This window comes from Saccopteryx bilineata, chromosome 4, assembly GCF_036850765.1.
Source record: "Saccopteryx bilineata isolate mSacBil1 chromosome 4, mSacBil1_pri_phased_curated, whole genome shotgun sequence".
Taxonomy (NCBI): Eukaryota; Metazoa; Chordata; class Mammalia; order Chiroptera; family Emballonuridae; genus Saccopteryx; species Saccopteryx bilineata.
In genome coordinates, this window is record NC_089493.1 from 133873501 (window position 1) to 133898295 (window position 24795).

At 45.0% G+C, this 24795-nt stretch overlaps 1 protein-coding gene and 1 non-coding gene across 3 annotated transcripts in view; one reads left to right on the plus strand and one right to left on the minus strand.

Annotated features, from left to right (window-relative positions):
• Positions 1 to 453: 453 nt before the first annotated feature.
• Positions 454 to 24795, plus strand: part of FSTL4 (follistatin like 4) — a 539950-nt gene continuing 515608 nt past the window's right edge. For both annotated transcript variants that reach the window (XM_066278325.1, XM_066278326.1), the window contains exons 1-2: positions 454 to 684; positions 8508 to 8643. In XM_066278325.1, coding sequence (XP_066134422.1) covers positions 8518 to 8643 — 126 coding nt within the window. In that variant the 5' untranslated portion in view covers positions 454 to 684; positions 8508 to 8517. The remainder of the gene's footprint in view (positions 685 to 8507; positions 8644 to 24795) is intronic.
• On the minus strand, positions 18409 to 18484 carry TRNAA-CGC (transfer RNA alanine (anticodon CGC)). Its single transcript has one exon. It is a non-coding gene; the product is annotated as a tRNA-Ala (tRNA).

The window sequence follows — 24795 nt, forward strand, 5'->3', positions numbered from 1 at the left end:
AGATTCTGCAGTTGGAAGAGGGAAGATTCAGAAGGAAGAAATACAAAGTTTGCTTTTTCTCAGGTTGTTGGCTAGCAGGGAGGGAGGGTGTCATCTGACTTTGCTTCCAGGGACAGCTCTTGGTGTAGTGTACTGGCCCACACTGGCTCTACAAGCTATTTGGCCACTGATTAAGACCAGCTGTGCATCTTGAGAGCACAGCCTTGGAGAATCTAGCCCCGAAAGGGGCCGGGAGGAGAGAGACGTAAAGGAGGGGTGTTTTGGAGGGTGCGAGGGGGTTGTCACCTGCCAGGTTCCCCGCTAGTCGAAGGCGGGGCCGTGTGCGTGCCCCGCTGCTCCGCGTACCTGCCGTGGACTCGGCGCGGGTCTGAGCCGCGGGCGGGCGGGCCGCGCGCACAGGTAGAGGCGATTGCAGGCGGGGCCGGGAGGGTGACGTCACGAGCTCCGGTCAGGGCGGCAGAAATAGGGCAGCCGCGGCGCCAGTGGCACAGCAGCGGGCAGCGGCAGCTGGGAGAGCTGGACCCGCGCTCGACCACCTCCAGGGCGCCCGAACCATCCGACAGCCAGAGAGGCAGACTCAAGGACGCGAAGCAGGCTCGCCACCGCCGCTGCCACCACGGAGCGCTCCCGCCCGCCCGCGGGAGTTCGGCCACCTGGTCTTTCCTTCGGCCCCAGCCGCTTCAGGTACGCGGGCACCGGAAGGGTGCCAAGCCGCCGCCACCAACCGGTCGGGCTGCGCCCGCCGGGATCCTGGCGCCAGCGGCTTGGAGTCTCCCCGCAGGGCCCGGAGCGGTCGCTTGCTTGTGCTCTCAGCCCGCGCCAGGAGAGCCAAGTTTGCCGGTCTGGAGGGTGGCGGGAACAGGTCCACGGGACCCGAACTCGGCAGGGGCGCCGGGACTTGGGGCCCGGGTCTGCAGTAAGGACCGGAGTGACCTAGATGGCGCGCGGAGCGCGGCACAGAACAGCTGGGGTCGAGCCCGCAGCCCGCGCAGGACTCCGAGACCCTGCAGGCGCGGCTTCTGGGCTCCCGATCCAGGGCAGCGTCGGCGAGCCGCGGTCCTTCCACCAGGACCCGTGCCCTTGGCCCCGGGCAGGGGTGAGGGGCGGGCGTGCCAACTCCCTCCTCCCTCCAGCTTTGCGGGGAAACTTGCGCGTCCTCGCTGCAGCTCGAAGGGCCCGCTGAGCGCGCCTGGTCCTCACTTATCCGAGCTCTCCGCAACTGGGTTGAGCGTGGGGCTCGGCGGGGGAGTCTGGGAGGAGGAACCTGGGACAGAAGCCGGCTCCGGGCAGTCCGCCCCTCTCGTTCTGCTGGGCTGGTCTGTTCCCAGCGAGCCTCAGTGTTCCTTGCTGGGGAGCCACTAGGAAGCAGTTTGTTTGGGAAGGTTCAAGCAGGAGGCTTGGTCCTAAGAGAGCCTGTACTGGGGGAATGATCGTTTCTCTGCGCTAGCAAAGGAAACGTGTTCCAAGTTTCGGGGAGACCTAAGCGAGGCAGGTAGAACGCTCTGCTTTCGGCGCGTGTTGCCTCGAGTTTGAGGCGAGAGCAGTGCGAGCCTCGGGGTTCCCTTCCGCTGACACAGGGGCGCCCGGAGTGTGTTCGCCGGAGGCCTGCCACCTGAGGGCTTCTGCACCCTCCGCTCTAGGGGCACAAACTCACGGGAAGCAGTGGGGTTTCTCTCAGTGCCCAGGACGTGGTGAGAATCCGTGCATTGTGTCTGCCTGCTGCTACTGCCTGGGGACCGGGAAACCTGAGCCCTGCTAGGTCTGTATCATCGCCCAGAGAGTTGGTCCCCTTGAGCAGTCCAGCCAACCTCGCTCCTGATAACTGTCTCGACGCTGATGAATAGCGCTTCCACAGCCTCAGCCTCTTCTCTTCTCCCCTCTAGGTGTCGCTTCTGTAGAGGTTTCTAGCGAGTGAAAAACAGCTCCAGTAGCTTTTTGGTCTGTTCCCTTCGTCGGTTTATTGCAATGCTGTGTGTGCACCAGATGGGCCCCCGACATGCAAACATTTATCCACATTTTCTGGCTCAAGGATAAATAAAATTTCAATAGGAGGTGGCACGGTAATTACTGATTAGTGCACTAGAAATGGGCCTATATGGTAATCCGTGAGGGAAGAAAAGGGATGGGAGAGAAATTCTGAATTTTCTTAAAAGTCTCAAGTTATTCTTCTACCATCAGGCTTAGGGGAAAGCCAGAGATGACATCCTATCCTGGAGTGACCTGGGACAGGCTCTGGGTCTGGGCAGTGGTCAGGTGGAGGGTTTACCTGGGAAGCAAATGGCCAAGGGAACGAGTGATGTTTCTATGATGCTAGAGCCACGGTAACTCTCAGCTCAAAGGGAAGACTTGCGCTGATGCCCCACAGAGCCCAATGATGCCTGCTTCCAGTCTGGTTTTGTGAGCAGACACTGCAGCATCACTAGACCATTTCTGTTTAGACATACTCAGCTGAACGTTCATTTCTTTCCATCCCAGGAGAAAAGACAGCCCCTCCCGAAGGACTTCAGACTGAAAATGGTCTTTGATGTAATCTATTAAAATTGCTCATTAAAATTGTTTTAGTGGCTTCTGCTCTCTTAGAGATTTATGATCACTCCCAGTTTTTGTTAACTCCAGGAAGGCTCTTTCTGCTCCAGAGAGCTGCCCACTTGTTCTTCTGGGAATTGGGAGAACTTCTGTTCCTTTGGTTATGCCCTGGAGGGGCGTGATGTAGGGGTAGGTTGGATTTTTCTACCTTGATCAGTCAGTCACCCAGTATTCATCTACTAAAGGCTGCATGATCTTTTTATTTTATTTTATTTTATTTTATTTTTTTATTTTTGCATTTTTCTGAAGCTGGAAACAGGGAGAGACAGTCAGACTCCCGCATGCGCCCGACCGGGATCCACCCGGCACGCCCACCAGGGGCGACGCTCTGCCCACCAGGGGGCGATGCTCTGCCCATCCTGGGCGTCGCCATGTTGTGACCAGAGCCACTCTAGCGCCTGAGGCAGAGGCCACAGAGCCATCCCCAGCGCCCGGGCCATCTTTGCTCCAATGCAGCCTTGGCTGCAGGAGGGGAAGAGAGAGACAGAGAGGAAGGCGAGGCGGAGGGGTGGAGAAGCAAATGGGCGCTTCTCCTATGTGCCCTGGCCGGGAATCGAACCCGGGTCCTCCGCACGCTAGGCCGATGCTCTACCACTGAGCCAACCGGCCAGGGCCTGCATGATCTTTTTAAAAAAGTGATCTTCATGTTGTGATCTTTTGTTTGACTTAACACTATATTCCAGAAGCTGGAATTGACTTGTCAAGATTTCCTAAAAATCTACCTTAATTCCTGCTTTGCTTTTTTGGGCATTTCTCTTCAGACTCAACCTTCTTGTGTTGCTTTGGTGGACAGTTGTGTGCTTACTAACTTCATGTAATTAGGTAGTTATTTCAAGAGCACATCTCTCCTTACATTTCATTATACATCTCTCTTGATGCATAACACAGGTGTGGAACTTCAAATAACATAGAACTACAGTTGAGAGAAGATGTACTTTAAGAGGTATAATCTGAATGTTAGAAGGGTGTGGGTTACTGGAAGTGTGTGTGTGACTTCACAGTAAAAAGGAGTGCCATAGATTTATACATTGTGCATAGACTAATTTAGGCATCTAATTTATCAACTGCTGGAACAAGTCAACCAAGGATCTAGAGTAGGAATTAATAGGAAATGCAATATAACTTCCTTATGGTTTGTTGTAAGGTTATCTTGATGTATTATATTTCCATACTTCATTTCCTGAGTTAGGGATTGGTATTTTAGGGATTATTTTAGGAACTTTGAATACCTTTCTTTTTTCCTAAAACACTCAAAAATAAAAACTAGTGTGCTAAACTTCCCAGAAGAAACTTAACTGTTCAGCTGAACAGTTTTTGCAGTCTTCTGGTTTTAGGTTTGGGTTTTTATGACTTTTCTTCCTGTCTACATTGGGCAGACAGACAGAAGAGGACTACAGGAGTTTGGTGGGCCCCAGATAGTTTCTATTTGTTGATTGCCAACATCCCTGTATTAAAATTCAATGCACCTCAAGTGCTTGGCTAGAACATACACTTTTTCAATTAGAAAGGTTGGAAATGTAGATGCCTCAGGGTCATAAATCTTACCTGTGCTCTTCAAGGTTGGGTGTTGTCGCTTGGTTCTGCCAAATCATCTTCATACTTTCTGGTTCTATTGGTTACAAAGAAAATCCATTTCCATGTAGCTAACCCATAATGTCTGCTTTGGTAATAATTCTATATCCTGGGAGAGAGCCCAAGAGAGAGAACTGGTGACCAGTCTCCTCCAAAGCTCTGATGGGTGAATTCCCACTTTTTTCAAATAGTGCTGGTTCCCACAGGAGAAGGGAGAAGTCTGTATTAAACCCACTGCCAATGAGACATCAGTGCTTTCCCCTGACCCTGTTCACTAGAGACAGTTTATATGCTGGCCTCTGTGTCCTGGTGGGCCAGGTTGGGGATTTACATATTCATACTGATTTCTTCCTAATATATCGTATTTTTCAACTTTTTTCAAAAAGCAAGTCAATTTAGAATGTTACATCATACGAATTTGTAGTACCTTGTAATTTTAAATACAAATCAGTATTTAAAAAGAACCAGTCCAAGACTATATTACAAAGTCAGAAAATTTTGTGATTTTTACAAAATTAGGTAGATGCCCTATGGGGTCTGGCAATGCAAAAGTATTCTGTATGTGAGTTTGTGACAAGATAAAGAACAAAGCAGTTGCCTAGAAATCAGAATGCCTGGGCTTTAGACCAGATCTGGTCAGACAGTGGGTAAATTCCTTACCCTTACCCCACCCGGGGCTCTGGTATCCTGTCTGTGCAGTGGACAGGCTGGCTCCTGGTCCCTGTGAGTGAGGCCAGAGAGGAAACTTCCGAGGGTGAGTGAATTACTTCTCTTGGAAATGAGATGTCTTAAATGTCAAGGGATTGTGTTTTATGAGTTATTGGAAAGAAAAGGTAGTCCTTGCTCTTTTATGAAAACAATCTCAGGTAGATTTATAACCAGTCTTAGGACTCTAGCAGGGACTAGAATGAATGAAGTTTATAAACCTAAATTGATCTCAGAAGGAACTCTAGTTTGCACAGAGAGGGTTTGCAACCTTATTGATGGTGCCTTCCCACATCTGAACTGGGAGATTCTTCTACTTCCTTCTGTCTGAAGGCCAGTAGGGCTATTTTCATTTGAGGAGTAATTAATGTGCCAACAGGCCACTTGCCCCAGCGTGGCTCTTTGCTGTGTGGTACACTCATGAGCTGAGGGGCATCCTTGCTGCCTGGCATTCTGTGTATCCCCTTGTGGTTTCTTTTTTCAACCACATTTCTTCTTGGCCAATAGAGACAGCAGCAGGGGGGCTGAGGAGAACCAGCTGAGTGACCCCACCCTGGGCTGAGGTTCCGGAGGGGAGCAGCTTGGCTTTCCCTTGCTCTGCTCCTCTAGGCTTGGTTGGACCCATGGAAGTGGAAGGAGTGCAGCTCGTGGCCACTTACAGAGGAAAGGGAGGCTTGGGGCTCAGGGTCTCCTTTCTTGCTCTACATGGATTCTCCCCATCATGCTAGAAACAGCTATTTATTAAAATAAGATATTACTAAATGTTGAGTGGTAGCAGAGATCAGGGGTTAGGAGCATAGACACCGAATTCCACTGCCTGGCTTGAAGTCCCATCTCTATCACTTACTTGCCGCATGGCCATGGCAGGGTACTTACCATTCAGTAACCTGTCTCCTCTATCATCTGGCTAGGTGATAATCATTACCCTCCTCATAGAGTATAAATGAGGGTTATGAGTTAAGACCTCTGAAGCATTTAGGACAGTGGCTGATATGTAGTAATTGCTGTGTAAGTGTTAACCAGATAGATAGTTTCTATTTGGTTATTAGACAGATCATCAAAATTGATTTAGGCCCAATATTAATTCTTTTTTTTTTTTTAATGAACTGAACTGTCATAAAACTCAAGCTGTAAATGTTTAGGCTGTCGCTCCTATAGATGTAATGAAGTGTCACTCACCAGAGTAAAATGACATCTAAGACACATCTTCTGTGTAATGGAGTTTGATCTAGTGGTGGCCGAGCTGAGTTCAACTTCACAAAGAAGCTGCCTAGGAATATTTCAGTAGTTGGCCTGGCTGATGTGTTCCCCTGTATGTATTCAAATAAAATCTTTCAGGACCTCAACAGAAACCAGATGAAACCAGAGACAATTCCAGGTGCAACAGAACAGGGCTGGGCTCCAGCCTCCTGAAACTACAAACAGCTGGTTTAAAGCCAGAGGTCAGGCTTCACCTTCCTAAAAGATGTGATTTGCAGCTTGCCGAAATAACAATTGAAATGAATGGACTTAATTTTGATGCCATCCATTAATAATAAAACACCAAGCATAATTGGTCTTGGATTAGCAAGCAAATTGAAAAGTTCATGGCTTGAATATTTCATAACTCCAGAAATTGACATGTAGACATTACCTAGAATAAGTTTTGATTATCTTGCTGTTTTTAGTTTATTTGTGCTGGGAGGCACGGACAGGGAGAAGAGAAGCCCTCTCCGTGTGTGCTCGGCCCAGGAGCACTGTGTGAGGGTGGGTAAGTAGGGAAAAATTAACAGAGGAGAGTGGGAAGCAGTGTCTTTTCCAGTTTTAGCTTGAGTTACTGTTGCTAGTTTTAAAACAATTTCCAGAAACTCAGCATCTGCTTTCAACAGTCTCTGAAATATGGCTCTGCGTGCAGAAGAGAATAATTTATGGAGAGAGTAGGGAGTTGCGCTATTTATTTTTAGAAAAACTGGTTACAGTTAGAGAAAGACATTTTTGTTGTCTTTTCACCCTGAATGTGCTGTTTCCCTCCTCCCCAGTGCTGGAAGGACCCACACACCCTAGCTAGAGGAGCGGGTGGGGAATGCTTTGCTGGGTGGCTGCTGGGAGCACCCCAGCTCTCTCCCAGGTTGGGGCTGAAGCTGCAGCTTTCCACCCAGCTCAGCTTCCCCAGAGTGCGGAGCAGGTGCTGACGATGGAGCTGCAACTGTGACCTTCATGTTATATTTACTGGCCACCTGGACTGTTGCCCCAGTAGCTCCAGCTTTGCCAAACAGATGTCAAAGATGAACAGCTGAAGAAACAGATGTAGAAGTGGGAGTCTGTGGACTCTTTTTAATACAAGAAGACACCTTCTCTTGCGAGACAGTCATAACTTATAGCTCTGCCTTTTCACAGAACAGGGTTACATGCCTACAATTTTTAGTCTGACTTCTCCTTCCTGGGCTCATTTCTTTCTCAAGCTTGGGACATAAAGCAAATGAAGGGAGGCAGCTCTATTTGGGTGTGGAAAACAGCCAAAGAAAACCTGGAATGTTGCAGGAGTGTATTTACTTGGTGGCCCAGGCATTAGTGATTATGTGGCACCTCTGACCACCCCCTCTCGTTTAGGATCAGAATCCACCAAAGCTGTTGGCTGGGTCACATGAGCTGCTGGCCTCCAGGGAGCTCTGTGTCTTTTCGTCTTCCAGCTGCGATTGGGATGCAGTGTGGACCACATGCAATTAAGCACTAAATTGTGTGGTGCTCACAGAAATCAATAACCCCTAAAGCTTCCTTGAATAAGAGTGGTAAATTCTGTACCATGAGTTCTATCTGGCTAACTTCTTAGAGATACTGAAATTAAGGTTGGAATACATTCATAGTAGAAACCTTAAAAAGAAAAGAAAGTACAGCTACTTGCACAAGTGGACTAGCTGATGTCCGTGTCCCCTTTAGTGCAATGCCTAGCACATGATAGGTAGTGGAGTATTTATTGTGGCTGAGCCTTAGTGTTTTTCATCCAGGTAATTCTGTGATTACTTTGAACTGTTCATTTCTTGTCTTCTGGAATTTCAGACAATTTATCATGTAAGCCTCAGGAAAAACCTTGCAAAGTTATTGAACTCCCATTACCCATGGGATGCTTGGATTCTGCTGCAAAACTGATTGGTCTTGAAGAGAAAATATTGGACCTTATAATGCCATTTTGAAACTCACTATCTTGTAAACTGAGACCTCAGCTACAACCGGCCTGCCACAGGCTCAACATGACTCCTCAACAGCCTTTATTGAGCACAAATAGCTTTCTGAGGACACTGAGGCATGGGTATGTGGTGACCTAACAGAGGGGACCAGCTTTGTTACCCTAGTTTTTGCTTGTAGATGTAGTGGTAGGTGGTAAATCAAGTGGGTTTCTACAGAGCAGAGCATTTGTAGAGCAACTGACACCAACTCCTTCAATCCTCACAGCAGCCCTTGTGAGGTACGTATTATTGACTCGCTCCATTTTAGAAATGAGTAAACTGAGGCGCAGAAGTAATATAACTTCTCCATAGAAGAATGGAAAAGTTGTTGCTGGGATTTAACTCAGGTTTATCTGATTCTGGAGTACAAATACTAACCAGCTCATGACTTGCTTACGTTTTGCAATGCTTAATTCTAAGCCCTCGTCATTTTCTCAACAGACTCAACAAAATGAAACCAGGACACATTTGGCTGCATCTCGCACTGCTTGGGGCCTCCTTGCCCGCTGCGCTGGGATGGATGGACCCTGGAGCCAGCAGAGGCCTGGCAGTGAGTGTGGAGGAGTCGCAGGCAGAGGTACAGTCACATGACAGCTGACCTGACGTTTCGAAGTGATTGCTTTTCAGTGTTATGGTATCTGATTTACCCTCCAACTTTAGTTTCTACTAGTTGATTGTGAATCTAATTGTTCCCCTTCCTGGTAGGGGGTGGAAGAAGCAACATGTGTTGATATGGACAGGAGACTTACCTCACGCTTTAAGTAATGGTCTGGCCCTCTGCAGTGCTGACAGTGTGTTCCACCACAGCTGTAGTCGCTGGTTTGTCTTCCACAAAGACCCTCAAGGGAAACAGCCTTTCTGTATATTTAATAAAACTGAGAAAATGCAGACTCATTGGTGGAGCACACCCCTGTGAATTAATGAAGTCTTTTAATTATAAAATATGTTTTAAAAGAAATGAACTCCTTTTTGAGTCTATAGATAAAAAGAAGCAGGCTAAGAAAGAACTGGCAAGCAGAGGCCCTAAGGGAGGCCGCCTTAATGAACAGATGAGAATGATTAATGGCATGTTAGGTATATATAAACGCTTCTAAAGTGCTTGGAAAACTTGTTCTCAAATACCTCCCCGGAGAGTCCTGATACACTGCTAATTGCTTAGTGACCTTGGTCGTAAGTACTAAAGAGGATTCATAAACTGTACCTCACCCTTCTCAGGTAGCAGGCCTCATAGAATTTGGGGCTCATGGGGGATGCAGTTTTTCTGCAGAAAAGTTTTGTATGAGCTGAGCTTTAAGACTATACCCTTTCAGTAAAACCACCAGGGATTTTCTTTATGATGAGGTAAATACTGCAGCTTATCTAAGAGCTTCTCAGGGCATTTGAATTTCCATTGTCTTCCTCGATGTATACCCTCCCCCCTTTTCCACTGCATGCATGTTTCCTGTTCTGTGGAATGAGAAAAAATTACCTCAAAACGTCAACATTACCTGAGAGTGAATGCTGGTACAGTATATGGTTGGATTAATGCATTATTTGATCCAAAGATATGATTTCTCTTTCATTATTACTTAATTGTAATGGAATCCCAAATCTACAGCTTTAATCTTCAGGGAGCTTCAGAGGTAATTTACCACGTACTTTTCCCACTGAATTTAGCGTGACTTCCTTTTGTGGTGAGCAGATGATTAAATAGAAACACTATGTCTCCCATCTAAATCCATGAAGGACACAACTTAATGCTCTTTTGAGAGAGCCTGGAAACTGCCTTGCTGCTGAGCACAGCATTTCCCGGACAGGAACGGCTTAATCACGATTCTCACATCCCCACATGGAGAGAATGATCACCTAAACCCTACACATACACTGTGGTATTGTTAATAGCAAAGCAAAGAGGCAAATGCACAGGTATGTTTACTTAGACTTCTTACTATTGGGACTCACTGGCCCACTGTTTCAAATCACTTCTTTCTATTAAAATAGTCCCGCCAATTAAGATGGGATTTAGTTGGAGGTAAATTGAAGATAAGTTAATATCAATCTAGGGCCTCTTTATCTTAGCTGGCAATACCCTAATACATTGTATACCAACCAGAAAGGGCATATGCTGGCCATTCTGAGGAGGTGAGGCTTTCTGTGTGGAACTGTGGTATTGTGTCCCCCCACCCCCATTAGGATAGAGCCCAGGAGATGCCACTGTCTCCCGGGGCCAGGAATTTTGTTGCTTCCAGAAAAGGAAATGATGCCTCTGCAGACTCTTCCTGCAGGTACAGCTGCGTCCATCCAGTTCTCTTTGTTATAGTTTGAATTTTTGCCAAAGGATTGTAACTTCTACTCATGGAGTCTGCTTATAGCCATGATTAAACGAAATGGTGATAATGTGAAGGGCCCAGGACATAGGATCGATGTTTAGACAGAGACAGAACGTTTATAACTGACTAGTTGCTGACCTTGATCCCGCTTTCTGTGCGGCCCCTCCATGCCCTTACTTGCCGGGTCTTCTCACCTGTGAGGCTGTCTCTTCTTTCCATGCCTAAATCGTCCCCTCTTCCAAGACTCAAGCTCTGGTGCTCACCTTTTATCCAAAACCTTCCTTGACCACTCTCAGTTACATTTGATCTCTTTCTCTGAACTACTTTCTTTGCTACTTTTTTTTCCTTACTGACATTTTTATTTTCCATATGAATGAAGCCTATCATATTACTCTTTCTCTTTCTCACTGTGTTTAATTTTAAAGGCAAAATTGAAGCTCAGTGTGTTTCTGAGCCAATTGATGTTTTTTCAACATTTTGGTAGTAGTCGTGGAGTCACTGGTGCTTTCCAAATTCCGACTAGACCACCAAGTCTTCAAGTGTGCGACATTGCTCCCTGCCCAGCAGGGTCATTTTCAGTGGAGACATGAAAGATGTCTCCAGCACATCTGGAAGCAGCCTGCCAGCCAAGCAGATTGCACCTTGCCCACATCCAAGGTGGAGCTTGTGTGCTACAGGTCCTGGGGAGTTTTTTCTTTGACTTGTAGCCATTAATATTTCCATAACTCACTGCCCAAATCACATGAGGCTCCTGGGGCAGTTTCCTAGACTATTTTCTGAAAGAATCAAAACCAACAGTGTTACTACTTGAGACTGAATAAATCTAAAAACCGTTTCAGAAACTAAATGATCAGATGTTTCGATATGTGTTTTCTTCCCAATAGTAGGTCTTTACAAAGTTTTATTCATTCACTTAAGATTTTTCAAGTACTTGGAAAGCATTACTAAAATTTTATTTACCTTTAAAGTTGTCATGCTAATTATTTGAGCAACCTAAAGGTAAATGGGGATTAAATGACCAGTACATGTGTGTTTGTACATTTTTAAAGCAATTACAGAAAATGTGAGTTCTGTTAAATTATTGTTTCACGAACAAAGACTGCAGTTGAAATAGCTTCAAGGAGTTGCCATTTGCAGGCATAGATTAAAAGAAATCTAGCTGGGTGGAGCACCTCTTTAATAAGGGTTGAGAGGCAGATCGTGGCCTAGAATACCAATGCAATTCTGAATTCAGGAGAAAAAATTTGGAGAGATACAACTTACTGATATTCTGAAATATGGTTTTCCTTTCTCCTATGTTAGGGCTAATGTACAGACAGCAGTAAAACCAATAATGGTAGAAATTAAGGTTGGGGGTGGGGCAGGAAAATGAGCAGTGATGTGGTGGCAGCTCCAGGGACTCGCCCCTCTTGAGGTGCAGGCACTTGTATGAGGGCCCCTCACTTTGGGCCCTGGATGCTGTCTTCCTGCCATTCATGGGGCTTTGGGATAGCACGGCAGCCATGGCACAGCTTTATGCATCCTTCATATGTCCTGCTGACCTTTTAGAATTGCTCTTCCTCATAGCCTCTAGCCATGCACTAAATCACTTATAAATGGTAATATTTGGTCCTTTAAAAATTGTTAGCTTTGTGTGCCTCAGTGCTGACAGGCCAGAGATGTGCTTTGTGATCAGACACCATATGTTTTTGATATGTGCAAATTCTCATAGGAAAGTCTTGGGGAAAAAATATGTTGGGCGGTGCCAATAATAAGGATCATACCCCTGCTCCCTGACCCCAGCAGTCAGCCTAAGAAAGCCCGATCCTCCGCTGGCTGGCTGGCTGCCCCTTTCCCCTTTCTATAAGTCCGTACTTATGGCCACTCCTGTCCCCTTGGGGGTGGCTTCTCACTTCAGAGAACCAAAATGTTCTGGCTTCCTTCTGCACTGGCTGGGAGTTCAGGACCACTTGGGTGGCTGAGACTGGGCATTAATACATTTTTTAATATTTTTCCTTCATATATGCCATTGTTTCTCATATGTGATAGAATTTAAGGCAATACTTCCCTACTCTGTCTGGTAATATTCTTCTCCCTCCTACATTGCTGACTCTTCTTTTTGATTGACTGCTGGGGAAAAATGACGATCTGTGGGCTTTACGATCTGCCTACCGGCACCTCTGCTCACTCGTGCCCCTCCCTTTGTGGGCTCGGGGAAACGAGCTCCCCCTCCCTGTGGACAGATAGGCCCAGGCTGGACACTGGGCACCTTCTAAGCCTCACCTCAGCACAGGCCTGCGTGCTTCTCCTGTGGCCATGGGATCACCCTTCCTGATGACTCACTGTTGCCCACTCCAGCATTCGACTGAGTTTTAAAGAAAATGAGACTCTGGGCAGACTAGGAGGCAGTGGGGTCCCCTCACTAACGCGCAGTCTGGGGTTGCCGCTGGCACCCATTTTGTGAGGGTGTAGAGCCTCTACTGCTCAGGGGACAAGGGCAGCCTCTTCTCTGAGCTTGAGCTCTCCGCATGACTCCCTGCTGTGTCAGAGGGTGTGGGCTTGAGTTCTTTAGGCAACATTGGGGGAGCACAACCGCCCATCTGAAGAAGTCTGAGTAAATCCATAATTTTCAAGGTGAAAGATGGTGGCAAATGCTCAAGTTCGTGGGGGAGTTGGATGAGCTGGTGTCCTCCTCACACTGGTGTGGGCTGTGCCCTATGCCAGCACCTCTGGCATGTCAGTGAGCTCGTGAGTGGCCCTGGGCTGGTTAGAGTGCAGATGCCCATGCAGTCCATCTGGGGTGGGTCCTGACAGCCTGCATGTCTCACGAGCTCCCAGCGATGTCACTACTTCCAGTCCCAGGGGACTCTGGGCAGAAAAGTCCTAGAAGAGCCCTCTGCCACGCCCATGCTCACGCCCAGGAAGGAGAATCCATTTGGTGATTCACCCTGGCCTTTGCTAGCTCTGCCATCGTGATGATGCTCACCACAGTCAGGACAAAGAGAGCAATGAAGGGGCTGCTGTCATGCCAGGCAATCACCAGCATGAGACTGGCTTGGGGGCAGGGGCAAGTTGAATGAAGCAGCCTGAGTTTGGAGTCATTTGCACCAATTTTCAAGCACGCAGTTGGAGAGAGACTTAGATATATATACCCAGCATTCCTCCTTGGTTTCTTTGTAGGTGATTTAAATCCTGAGAGTCAGCCACACCCTCAGCTCTCACCCATCACCACCTCCATGCCACTCATACTGGTGTCCTGTCCCAGTCTCAGTCCCCAAGGCCTAGCCAGGTTGTTTGGGGACCACAGCCACCCAGCTGGTGTTCTGTTTTGGGCCCTTGTTCTCTATCCTTGGGCAGAGGAAGGCACTGTGTTTGTTCTCCATGTTGGACTTCCCCTCTCACCTCTCCTGGCAAACCTTTTGCTCAGTGCTAGTCAGCACACTGCACCTTTAATATTTTGAGATTATATGTAGTTGACAGTTTTAGTTGCCTCTGAGAAGTTCTGTGACCCAGGAAAATGAATATTTATGAGTTCACAGAAAACTATTACTTTTTTCCTCTTAATTTAGAATTTACTCATCTATTTATGCTTCTGCTGCTAAATAATCTATGCTTTGTTAGGACACTGTCCACCCCGGTAATCAGACATCAGGCCATGCATTGTAGATGGTGCTCTAATTTCCATTTTGGGGGAGTTGGCGGCATCGGCTCTCCATGCCCTGATCATCTGCTTGATTTATCCTCTGTGATTTGTGGGTTATCTCTCTTGCTTCCCATTTAGAGAGAAGCAAATGCTATGTTGGTATGAGACTGACTCTAATAGGCCTCATGTAAGCGGACTCCACTTTTCTGTCTGGCCAGCCAGGATCTTTGTCCTTTGTCCTCCGCTGCTCTGGCTTCTGCTCAGAGGCTCCTGGGCCCTGTCTGGCCTCAGCCACCTGAGAGTGGAGGGCCTTAGTTCCAGGATCATTGGGCATGGGATAAGATGGGCCCTGTGCTCTGAGCAGGTGACATGTGAGTGAACTGCAGAGCAAACAGGTTTGCTGGTGCTGTTGGAGGACGTGCGTCCCAGTGGCTGAGAAGCTGTCTGTCTGTTCAGCCTGACCTCTCTCTTGATGGGTGACCACACACATTTGCGTTTTGACCTTATGCATTCCCCTGAGCCACAAGGCATGAACCAAGACAACCAAATCTCATTCTTTTATGAGATTTTATGAGATCCTGGTTCCAAGAGGTTTTTTAAAAAGTATAGCCTGAGTATTCTCATTTCACATTTCATCTTGATGGGGCTACCAGCTAGCCCTAGAGACCAACAGTTCCTAGCTTCATGCTGTGCTCAGGTATTTCAAGGACTATAGTGAAATTCAGAAAATGAAATTAACTTCATTTTAGTTTCATTTTAAAGTTTGTTTCTGACAGTACTTCTGGGCTTAGTTAGGGAGTGACAACACAGAATCTAGCCACCAATGGGGATGACTGCCTGCAGGGTGGAGAGGAGCAGAATTCTGACGGGGTTGGGGGGAAGGGCAGCTGGCAGTGCAGCTAGTGTTTCCTCTTCTCCAAGGGGTGGTGTCACACGCTGTGCTGTGGAGGAAGTAGTCCCTGAGGGGAGGAGCTGGGCTGCAGTGTGATCAGACAGAAATGGAGGGCTGAGGGGTAGGGGTGAGGAGGTGGAGCAAGAGTGCTCTGGAGAATGACGGTCAAGATGCCAGCTCAGGTTCCCTTCAGCTTATCTTCCCATCTAAATTCTCGTTCTGCTGACTGGACCCTTCAGAGTATGGAAAGAGCTTCTTCTGAGGCGTTATTTTAGGTGCAGTCTTACCTCTCTGCTCTCCCCTGTGTAGCCAAGCAGCAGGGGTGCAATCTGATGGCTTGGCCACCTTTGTCCAAGGTCACTTTGTGTATTCATCTTTGGGAAGGGTTAGCAGTTGAAGAGTTTGCCATCATTTAACTCAGGGCTGGAGCCACATGGGTCTATTTGACCACAGATACTGTCCCGTTTCTCAGCACGGACCTGGGTTCAAGGAGGGCTCTATGGCCATGTGTAATGATGCCACATGGCCCAGCGACCTGCCATTGTCTGGGAAAGGAGGGAGTCCTCAGTGTGAGAGCTGGAAAGGGACTGGAATTGACTCTCTTATTAATTGTCTAAATCTCTGCTGCATGCTGGGAACCATGCTTAGAGAAGTGGTTCCTACGCCTTTTGATTTCACGGAGTAGGAAAAGGAAAACCTGTTAAAGACAAAACTCAGCTTCCACCTGGAATCACTGTCACTTCTTTTTTTATACCTTTATTTATACCTTGTCATTTCTAAAAGAGATAAAAGTCCATACTTTCTGAACAAAAGGCAGTTCACCCCATGGAAGCCTTCTATGAGTCCATTCTACACATGGCATGTAGATGTGTTTTATCTGAGGACTGGTTAGGTCATAGGTGTGGGTTACAGGAACATTGATCTGAGATCCTTAGGAAACAAGGCCTATACAAGCAAGTGCTTGTGTGGCCTTGAAGTTCTTGGTGAGCTAGAGCCCAAGCCCCACTGAGACACTAGGTCCCAGACCGAGTCCTAGGGTTGTCTCTGTGGTGGTATCCTAATTGCATGGCTGGAAAGACCTAGCTCCAAGATAGAGGGTGGTGCTCAGTCCATAAATAGGTGCCCTCTGCATAGGTGAGGCACCAGCCTAGTCGGTTTTCACTGTCTGATTCAGGCACTTCTCTATGTCCGAGGGACACATGTGGCTGGCTTTTAAAGGGAAAATGGGGTGCAGGATTTTTTGTTCATGGTTTTTGAAGCGTTGTGCCATCTCTTTATTCCTCTCATGAAAAACAACATACCACTTCTGTTTGGTTGGGGGTTCTTCCTCCTAATAAACAGCAGTCTTGTTTGACATGGGGGTAAGAAATCTTTACCAGAGTGAAGGATGGAGGGTGATTGGCCTCTGTGGCGTGGGGTTTCCCTCCATCAAAGCGTGCCTCCATCTGGACTCTGCACAGAGGAGGGGGAGAAGCTGGTGCTGGTGACGGGACCACCATGGAGATCACGGGCTTCCCTCCATCTGCAGAAGTTCTAAGAAGGCACCTGTGCAATTGCTTGATGCTACACATGGAGACAGAGCCCCTGCCCAGTAGGCCTGGAGTTCAAATTGAACCCCTTCTAGAGGTCTTAGCCTGGAGGGAAAGCCACCATTGCTTCTTTTGTTAAAATACTCTAAACTTTGAAGTTTTGAGTTTTTCTGGGTCTGGACTGAGAGAGAAAGTATGCGTGTGCATTGTTTTAAGTTGAGGAGGGAAGTCATCCCTCTATTTCTGACAAAAGTCTTGTCTAGAGCTCACCAGTGAGCCTCTCCTAGAAAATGGGGTGCTCTCCAGAAATGCCTCTGCTAGCCACCTGTCTTTGAGGAATCAGCACCTGGCCCAGCAACAGAGGTGACAGACACCCATATGGCAACCCAGGTGCCAGCCCCAGCCTCTGAAGTGTGCCTGCCTTTCTGACAACATTCCTCTCCCACTGCAGCTGGGAGGCCTCTGCGCTCCGAGTAGCCAGGTTGGCTGGTGGCTGGTTGGCTGGCAGCAGGGCAGCTCCTGGCGTGGCAGCCTGAGGCAGGCAGTTCTGGGCTCTTGGCTGTCCACCCCATCTCCTAACCAAACCCTGTATGTCCTGTGGCCTCTTTCTCCCCCAGGATATTCATTGTTAAAAAGAATCCCATAGCTGGTTTCTCCTGCTGGGGCTGAAACACTCACTTGATGAGCCTCTCAGGTCAGAGTGCCCATGACTCTAATCTGCTTCTTGCCTTGCCAGCTGCGTAGCCAAGGGAACCACTTCCTCTCTGTGACCTTCAGGTTAGCCACAAGTAAGATATAGGCGATAAAAGCACTGATGTCAGAGTTGTCATTAGGACTAAGGTGGCACATGTAATACCTGGCCCCAAGTGCCCGCTCAGAATGTGGCAGGCAGAGTGGCTGCTGTGTCTGTAATCTCAGAACCCCACTGAGTACCCATCAAAAAGACTCACATCTAGAGTCAGGGGCCCCTGTGTGGGCCAAAAGCTGAATCTCCAGGCCACCCCAGCACCCTGAAAAAGCCATGCATGAGGAGGGAGCAAGAGCCAATTCCAACACTGGCACTTTTCCGTGCGGGCAGGGGTTTCATTCACAGTGTGAGACTGCTGGCCTGATATCCTGGTGAGCATAGATAGTGAGCGAGAGTTACGTCCAAGCGCCCCGGGAGTGGGCGCCCGCCCCTGTGACCGGACAGAGTGGCAAAGCCAGAGGTCTTTGAGTGGGCGGAAGCCCCGCCTGACTATGCTAGCAGCTCTGACTGACTGAGCCTTACCCAGAGCCCTGTGCTGAGTGGAAATAGAGTGGGGAGTTGCCAGCTCTTTGAGCCTCTTACTATCCAGGCAGAGGCAGCAGCAACCCCATAGCTGGATTATCAGGCTACTAATTGAGGAAGGAAAGACTAGGAGAGAGGCTCCAGGAACACGGACTCTCTCACTGTCAGAGCCTATAAATGCTCATGAGCCTCGTCTGCCAACAAGACTGAAGCACAATACATGACATCGCCATAGAGACTTATCAACTGCAAACCTCTACCTGAGCATGCCAAAGGGGCAGAACCCAGGGTACAGAGTCACCAACCAGGAAGAGGGAGAGAAAAGAAAGAGCAAGAAGATAACCTCTGAAAATCAAGAATTCTCCGCACTTTTTTTTTTTTTTTTTGCATTTTTCTGAAGCTGGAAACAGGGAGAGACAGTCAGACAGACTCCCGCATGCACCTGACTGGGATCCACCCGGCACGCCCACCATGGGGTGACGCTCTGCCCACCAGGGGGCGATGCTCTGCCCATCCTGGGCGTCGCCATGTTGCGACCCTCCTGGGTGTCGCCATGTTGCGACCAGAGCCACTCTAGTGCCTGAGGCAGAGGCCACAGAGCCATCCCCAGCGCCCGGGCCATCTTTGCTCCAATGGAGCCTTGGCTGCGGGAGGGGAAGAGAGAGACAGAGAGGAAGGCGCGGCGGAGGGGTGGAGAAGCAAATGGGCGCTTCTCCTATGTGCCCTGGCCGGGAATCGAACCCGGGTCCTCCGCACGCGAGGCCGACACTCTACCGCTGAGCCAACAGGCCAGGGCCTACTCCGCACTTTTATCCCATTTTATTATATTTGTTTGTTTGTTTCTCTTATCTGCATTCTTTTTTTTTTTTTTTTTTTTTTGTATTTTTCTGAAGCTAGAAACGGGGAGAGACAGTCAGACAGACTCGCGCATGCGCCCGACTGGGATCCACCTGGCATGCCCACCAGGGGGCAATGCTCTGCCCCTCCGGGGCGTCACTCTGCCACAACCAGAGCCACTCTAGCGCCTGGGGCAGAGGCCAAGGAGCCATCCCCAGTGCCTGGGCCATCTTTGCTCCAGTGGAGCCTTGGCTATGGGAGGGGAAGAGAGAGACAGAGAGGAAGGAGAGGGGGAGGGGTGGAGAAGCAGATGGGCGCTTCTCCTGTGTGCCCTGGCCGGGAATCAAACCCGGGTCTTCTGCACGCCAGGCCGACACTCTACCACTGAGCCAACTTGCCAGGGCCTTATCTTTATTCTTGATTTTTTTTTCTTTTTCTCCTCCAATTTGGTCGTTTAACTCTCTGCTGGTCTTACTCTCTCCTCTCCTTGAACTACACTACCCATAAGTGTTACATCTTCCATTATCTTTTCTTTCCTCCTCCTTTCTCTCTATGAGGGTTGCACTCCAAACCCTTAACTCTCTCTTTCTCTCTCCCCTCTTTTTTCTTTTTTCTTCTTTTAGTGGCTCCCTTTTTTTTTCTCTCTCTCTCTTTCTTTTCTCCCTCTATATTAGTTTCTTCCTTTCTCCTTTACGTCTCCTCTTATTCAAACCTCAATAACGAACAAATTATCTTATCTGGGACTCAAACTTATGTTTGTGGCATTTTGGGGGGGGGGCGGTTACTTCACCTTTTTAACTCACTAGCAGTGCTCCCATCCCTGGCTGTCTATTTTATCTAGTTCTTGTTCCACTGAATACAATAGTAATTTTTTAATTTGTCCCCCCATTTTCCTGTTTTCCTCTTATTCCTCTCATCATAACTCTCAGTCAACCAACACCTAAAAGCAAATCATTTTATTCTTGACCCAAATTTTTTCCTTATTTGCTTTTTATGGTCCATACCCCCCTTTCTTTTTCTTTTTTTTTTTCCTTTTATTTATTTTTTTTTTTTGCCCTTTTATTACTTCTCCCCAATTCAGACCCTCCATTACAGGCATTGTTTGTTCTATTAAGTACAATATAATTCACAGCTCACTGCAAAATTTTCTCAAGAAAGAGGGGAGAGGAGAGGAGAGGAAAAAAGAAGGGGGGGAATAATTTCCTTTTTTTAAAATTTTTATTTTATTTTTCTTTATTTAATTATTAATTTTTTAAAAAAACAACTTTTTTTATTTTTTATTTTTATTTTTTTAATTTTTTATTCTTTATTAAATCTCATTAATACTATCAACAATACCACCCTCAGCTGCCATTAAGGAAAAGAAAATCGAATATCATGGATACAAAAGAAAGAGAGGTAACACAGCTAGATGAGGAAAAAATCTATGCAGAAAAAATTTAATATATTGGAAACCTTGGAGGTAAACAACAGAGAATTTAAAAAAGAAATCCTAAAAATACTCAGAGATATACAAGAAAACACAGAAAGGGCAATTTAGGGAGCTAGAAAACAACTCAATGAACACAAAGAATATATTTCCAAGGAAATTGAAACTATAAAAACAAATCAAACAGAGATGAAAAACTCAATTCACGAGCTGAAAAACAAAGTAACAAGCTTAGCTAATAAAACAGGCCAGATAGAAGAGAGGATTAGTGAAATAGAAGACAAGCAACTTGAGGCACAACAGAGAGAAGAAGAAAGAGACTCAAAAATTTAAAAAAAATGAGATAGCCCTACAGGAATTATCTGATGCCATCAAAAAGAATAACATAAGAATAATAGGTATATCAGAGGGAGAAGAGAGAGAAAATGGAATGGAGAACATACTCAAACAAATAATAGATGAGAACTTCCCAAGCCTGTGGAAAGAACTAAAGCGTCAAATTCAAGAAGCAAACAGAACTCTGAGGTTTTTTTTTTAATTTTATTTATTCATTTTAGAGAGGAGAGAGAAAGGGAGAAAGAGAGAGAGGGAGAGAGAGAGGAGAGAGAGACAGAGAGAGAAGGTGGGGAGGAGCTACAAGCATCAACTCCCATACGAACTCTGAGTTTTCTTAACCCCAACAAACCTACTATAAGGCACATCATAATGAAATTGGCACAAACCAACGGCAAAGAAAAAATTCTCAAGGCAGCCAGGGAAAAGAAGAATACAACATATAAAGGAAGGACCATTAGATTATCATCTGATTTCTCAACAGAAACTCTACAAGCTAGAAACAAGTGGACCCCAATATTTAAAGTCCTGAAAGAGAGAAACTTTCAGCCACAAATTCTATACCCATCAAAGCTATCCTTCAAATATAAATGAGAAATAAAAACATTCACAAATACAGAAAAGATGAGAGAATTTATCATCAGAAAACCCCCACTCCAGGAATTACTAAAGGGGGTTCTCCAATCAGATACAAAGAACAAAAAAAAAAAAAACAAAGCCACAAGTAAAAGCTCCAAGAAGAACACAATAAAACCAAATTTAAACTGTGACAACAACAAAAAGAAAAGGGGGGGAGAGGATGGAGAATAACAGTAGCAAAAGACGATGGAGTGCAAAAGTACTCACAAAATAGTGCACTACAATGAACAGAGTAGGAACCCTTTTCATTACTTAAAGGTAACCACAATTGAAAAAACCACCACAGAAGCACATGATTTAAAAAAGATAGCAACAGAGGTAAGATGTATGGAATACAACCAAATAAAAACAAAAGATAGAAAAATGAAAGAGAAGGATCAAACAAGACACAAAACTAACAGAAAGCAATCTATAAAATGGCAAAGGGAACTCACAAGTGTCAATAATTACACTAACTGTAAACAGATTAAACTCACCAATAAAAAGTCACAGAGTAGCAGAATGGATTAAAAAAGAAAATCCAACTGTATGCTGCCTACAGGAAACTCATCTAAGTAACAAGGATAAAAACAAATTCAAAGTGAAAGACTGGAAAACAATACGTCAAGCAAATAACATCCAAAAAAAAAAAAAAAAAGGCAGGCGTAGCAATACTCATATCTGATAATGCTGACTACAAGACAGCAAAGTACTCAGAGACAAAAATGGCCATTTCATAATGGCTAAGGGGACACTGAATCAAGAAGACATAACAATTCTTAATATATATGCACCAAACCAAGGAGCACCAAAATATATAAGACAGCTACTTATTGACCTTAAAACAAAAACTGACAAAAATACAATCATACTTGGAGACCTCAATACACTGCTGATGGCTCTAGATTGGTCATCCAAACAGAGAATCAACAAAGATATAGTGGCCTTAAACAAAAGACTAGAGCACCTGGACATGATAGACATCTACAGGACATTTCATCCCAAAGTGACTGAGTATACATTTTTCTCCAGTGTACATGGATCATTCTCAAAAATTGACCATATGTTGGGCCACAAAAACAACATCAGCAAATTCAGAAAAATTGAAGTTGTACCAAGCATATTTTCTGATCATAAAACCTTGAAACTAGAATTCAACTGCAAAAAAGAGGAAAAAAATCCCACAAAAATGTGGAAACTAAACAACATACTTTTAAAAAATGAATGGGTCAAAGAAGAAATAAGTGCAGAGATCAAAAGATATATACAGACAAATGAAAATGACAATACGACATATCAGAATCTATGGGATGCAGCAAAAGCAGTGATAAGGGGGAAGTTCATATCACTTCAGGCATATATGAACAAACAAGAGAGAGCCCAAGTGAACCACTTAACTTCACACCTTAAGGAACTAGAAAAAGAAGAACAAAGAAAACCCAAAACCAGCTGAAGAAAGGAGATAATAAAAATCAGAGCAGAAATAAATGAATTAGAGAACAGAAAAACTATAGAAAAAATTAATAGAACAAGGAGCTGGTTCTTTGAAAAGATCAACAAAATTGACAAACCCTTGGCAAGACTTACCAAGGAAAAAAGAGAAAGAACTCATATAAACAAACTCCAAAATGAAAGAGGAGAAATCACCATGGACACCGTAGATATACAAAGAATTATTGTAGAATACTATGAAAAACTTTATGCCACTAAATTCAACAACCTAGAAGAAATGGATAAATTCCTAGAACAATACAATCTTCCTAGACTGAATCAAGAAGAGGCAGAAAGCCTAAACAGACCTATTAGTAGAGAAGAAATAGAGAAGACCATAAAAAACCTCCAGGTTTTTAAAATAAAAGTCCAGGCCCAGACGGCTATATCAGCGAATTTTATCAAACATTCAAAGAAGACTTGGTTCCTATTTTACTCAAAGTCTTCCAAAAAATTGAAGAAGAAGCAATACTTCCAAACACATTTTATAAGGCCAACATAACCCTCATACCAAAACCAGGCAAGGATTTCACAAAGAAAGAAAACTACAGACCAATATCTCTAATGAATACAGATGCTAAAATACTAAACAAAATACTAGCAAATCGAATACAACAACATATTAAAAAAATAATACATCATGATCAAGTGGGATTCATCCCATAATCTCAAGGATGGTTCAACATATGTAAAACGGTTAACGTAATACACCATATCAACAAAACAAAGAACAAAAACCACATGATCTTATCAATAGATGCAGAAAAGGCTTTCGATAAAATACAACACAATTTTATGTTTAAGACTCTCAACAAAATGGGTATAGAAGGAAAATATCTCAACATGATAAAGGCCATTTATGATAAACCATCAGCTAACATCATATTAAATGGCACAAAACTGAAGGCTTTCCCCCTTAAATCAGGAACAAGACAGGGTTGTCCACTCTCTCCACTCTTATTTAATGTGGTACTAGAGGTTCTATCCAGAGCAATCAGACAAGACAAAGAAATAAAAGGCATCCATATCGGAAAAGAAGAAGTAAAGGTATCACTTTTTGCTGATGATATGATCCTATACATCGAAAACCCCAAAGAATCTACAAAAAGACGACTAGAAACAATAAGCCAATACAGTAAGGTCGCATGATACAAAATTAACATACAGAAGTCCATAGCCTTTCTATATGCCAACAATGAAACATTTGAGAACGAACTCAAAAGAATAATCCCCTTCACGATTGTAACAAAAAAAATAAAATACCTAGGAATAAACATAACAAAGAATGTAAAGGACTTATATAATGAAAACCATAAACCATTGTTAAGGGAAATCGAAAAAGATATAATGAGATGGAAGAATATTCCTTGTTTTTGGCTAGGAAGAATAAAGATAATCAAGATGGCCATATTACCCAAAGCAATATACAAATTTAATGCAATTCCCATCAAAATTCCAATGACATTTTTTAAAGAAATGGTGCAAAAAATCATCAAATTTATATGGAACTATAAAAAAACCCTGAATAGCCAAAGCAATTCTAAAGAAAAAGAATGAAGCTGGGGGCATTACAATACCTGACTTCAAACTATATTATAGGGCCACGACAATCAAAACAGCATGGTATTGGCAGAAAAATAGACACTCAGACCAATGGAACGGAATAGAAGTCCAGAAATTATACCACATATATATGGTCAAATAGTTTTTGATAAAGGGGCCAACAACACACAATGGAGAAAAGAAAGCCTCTTCAATAAATGGTGCTGGGAAAACTGGAAAGCCACATGCAAAAGAATGAAACTGGACTACGGTTTGTCCCCCTGTACGAAAATTAACTCAAAATGGATCAAAGATCTAAACATAAGACCTGAAACAATTAAGTACATAGAAGAAGACATAGGTACTAAACTCATGGACCTAGGTTTTAAAGAGCATTTTATGAATTTGACTCCAAAGGCAAGAGAAGTGAAGGCAAAAATTAATGAATGGGACTACATCAGACTAAGAAGTTTTTTCTCAGCAAGAGAAACTGATAAAATAAACAGACAGCCAACTAAATGGGAAATGATATTTTCAAACAACAGCTCAAATAAGGGCCTAATATCCAAAATATACAAAGAACTCATAAAACTCAACAACAAACAAACAAACAATCCAATAAAAAAAATGGGAAGAGGACATGAATAGACACTTCTCCCAGGAAGAAATACAAATGGCCAACAGATATATGAAAAGATGCTCATCTTCTTTAGTTATTAGAGAAATGCAAATCAAAACTGCAATGAGATACTACCTCATACCTGTTAGATTAGCTATTATTAACAAGACAGGTAATAGCAAATGTTGGAGAGGCTGTGGAGAAAAGGGAACCCTCATACACTGTTGGTGGGAATGTA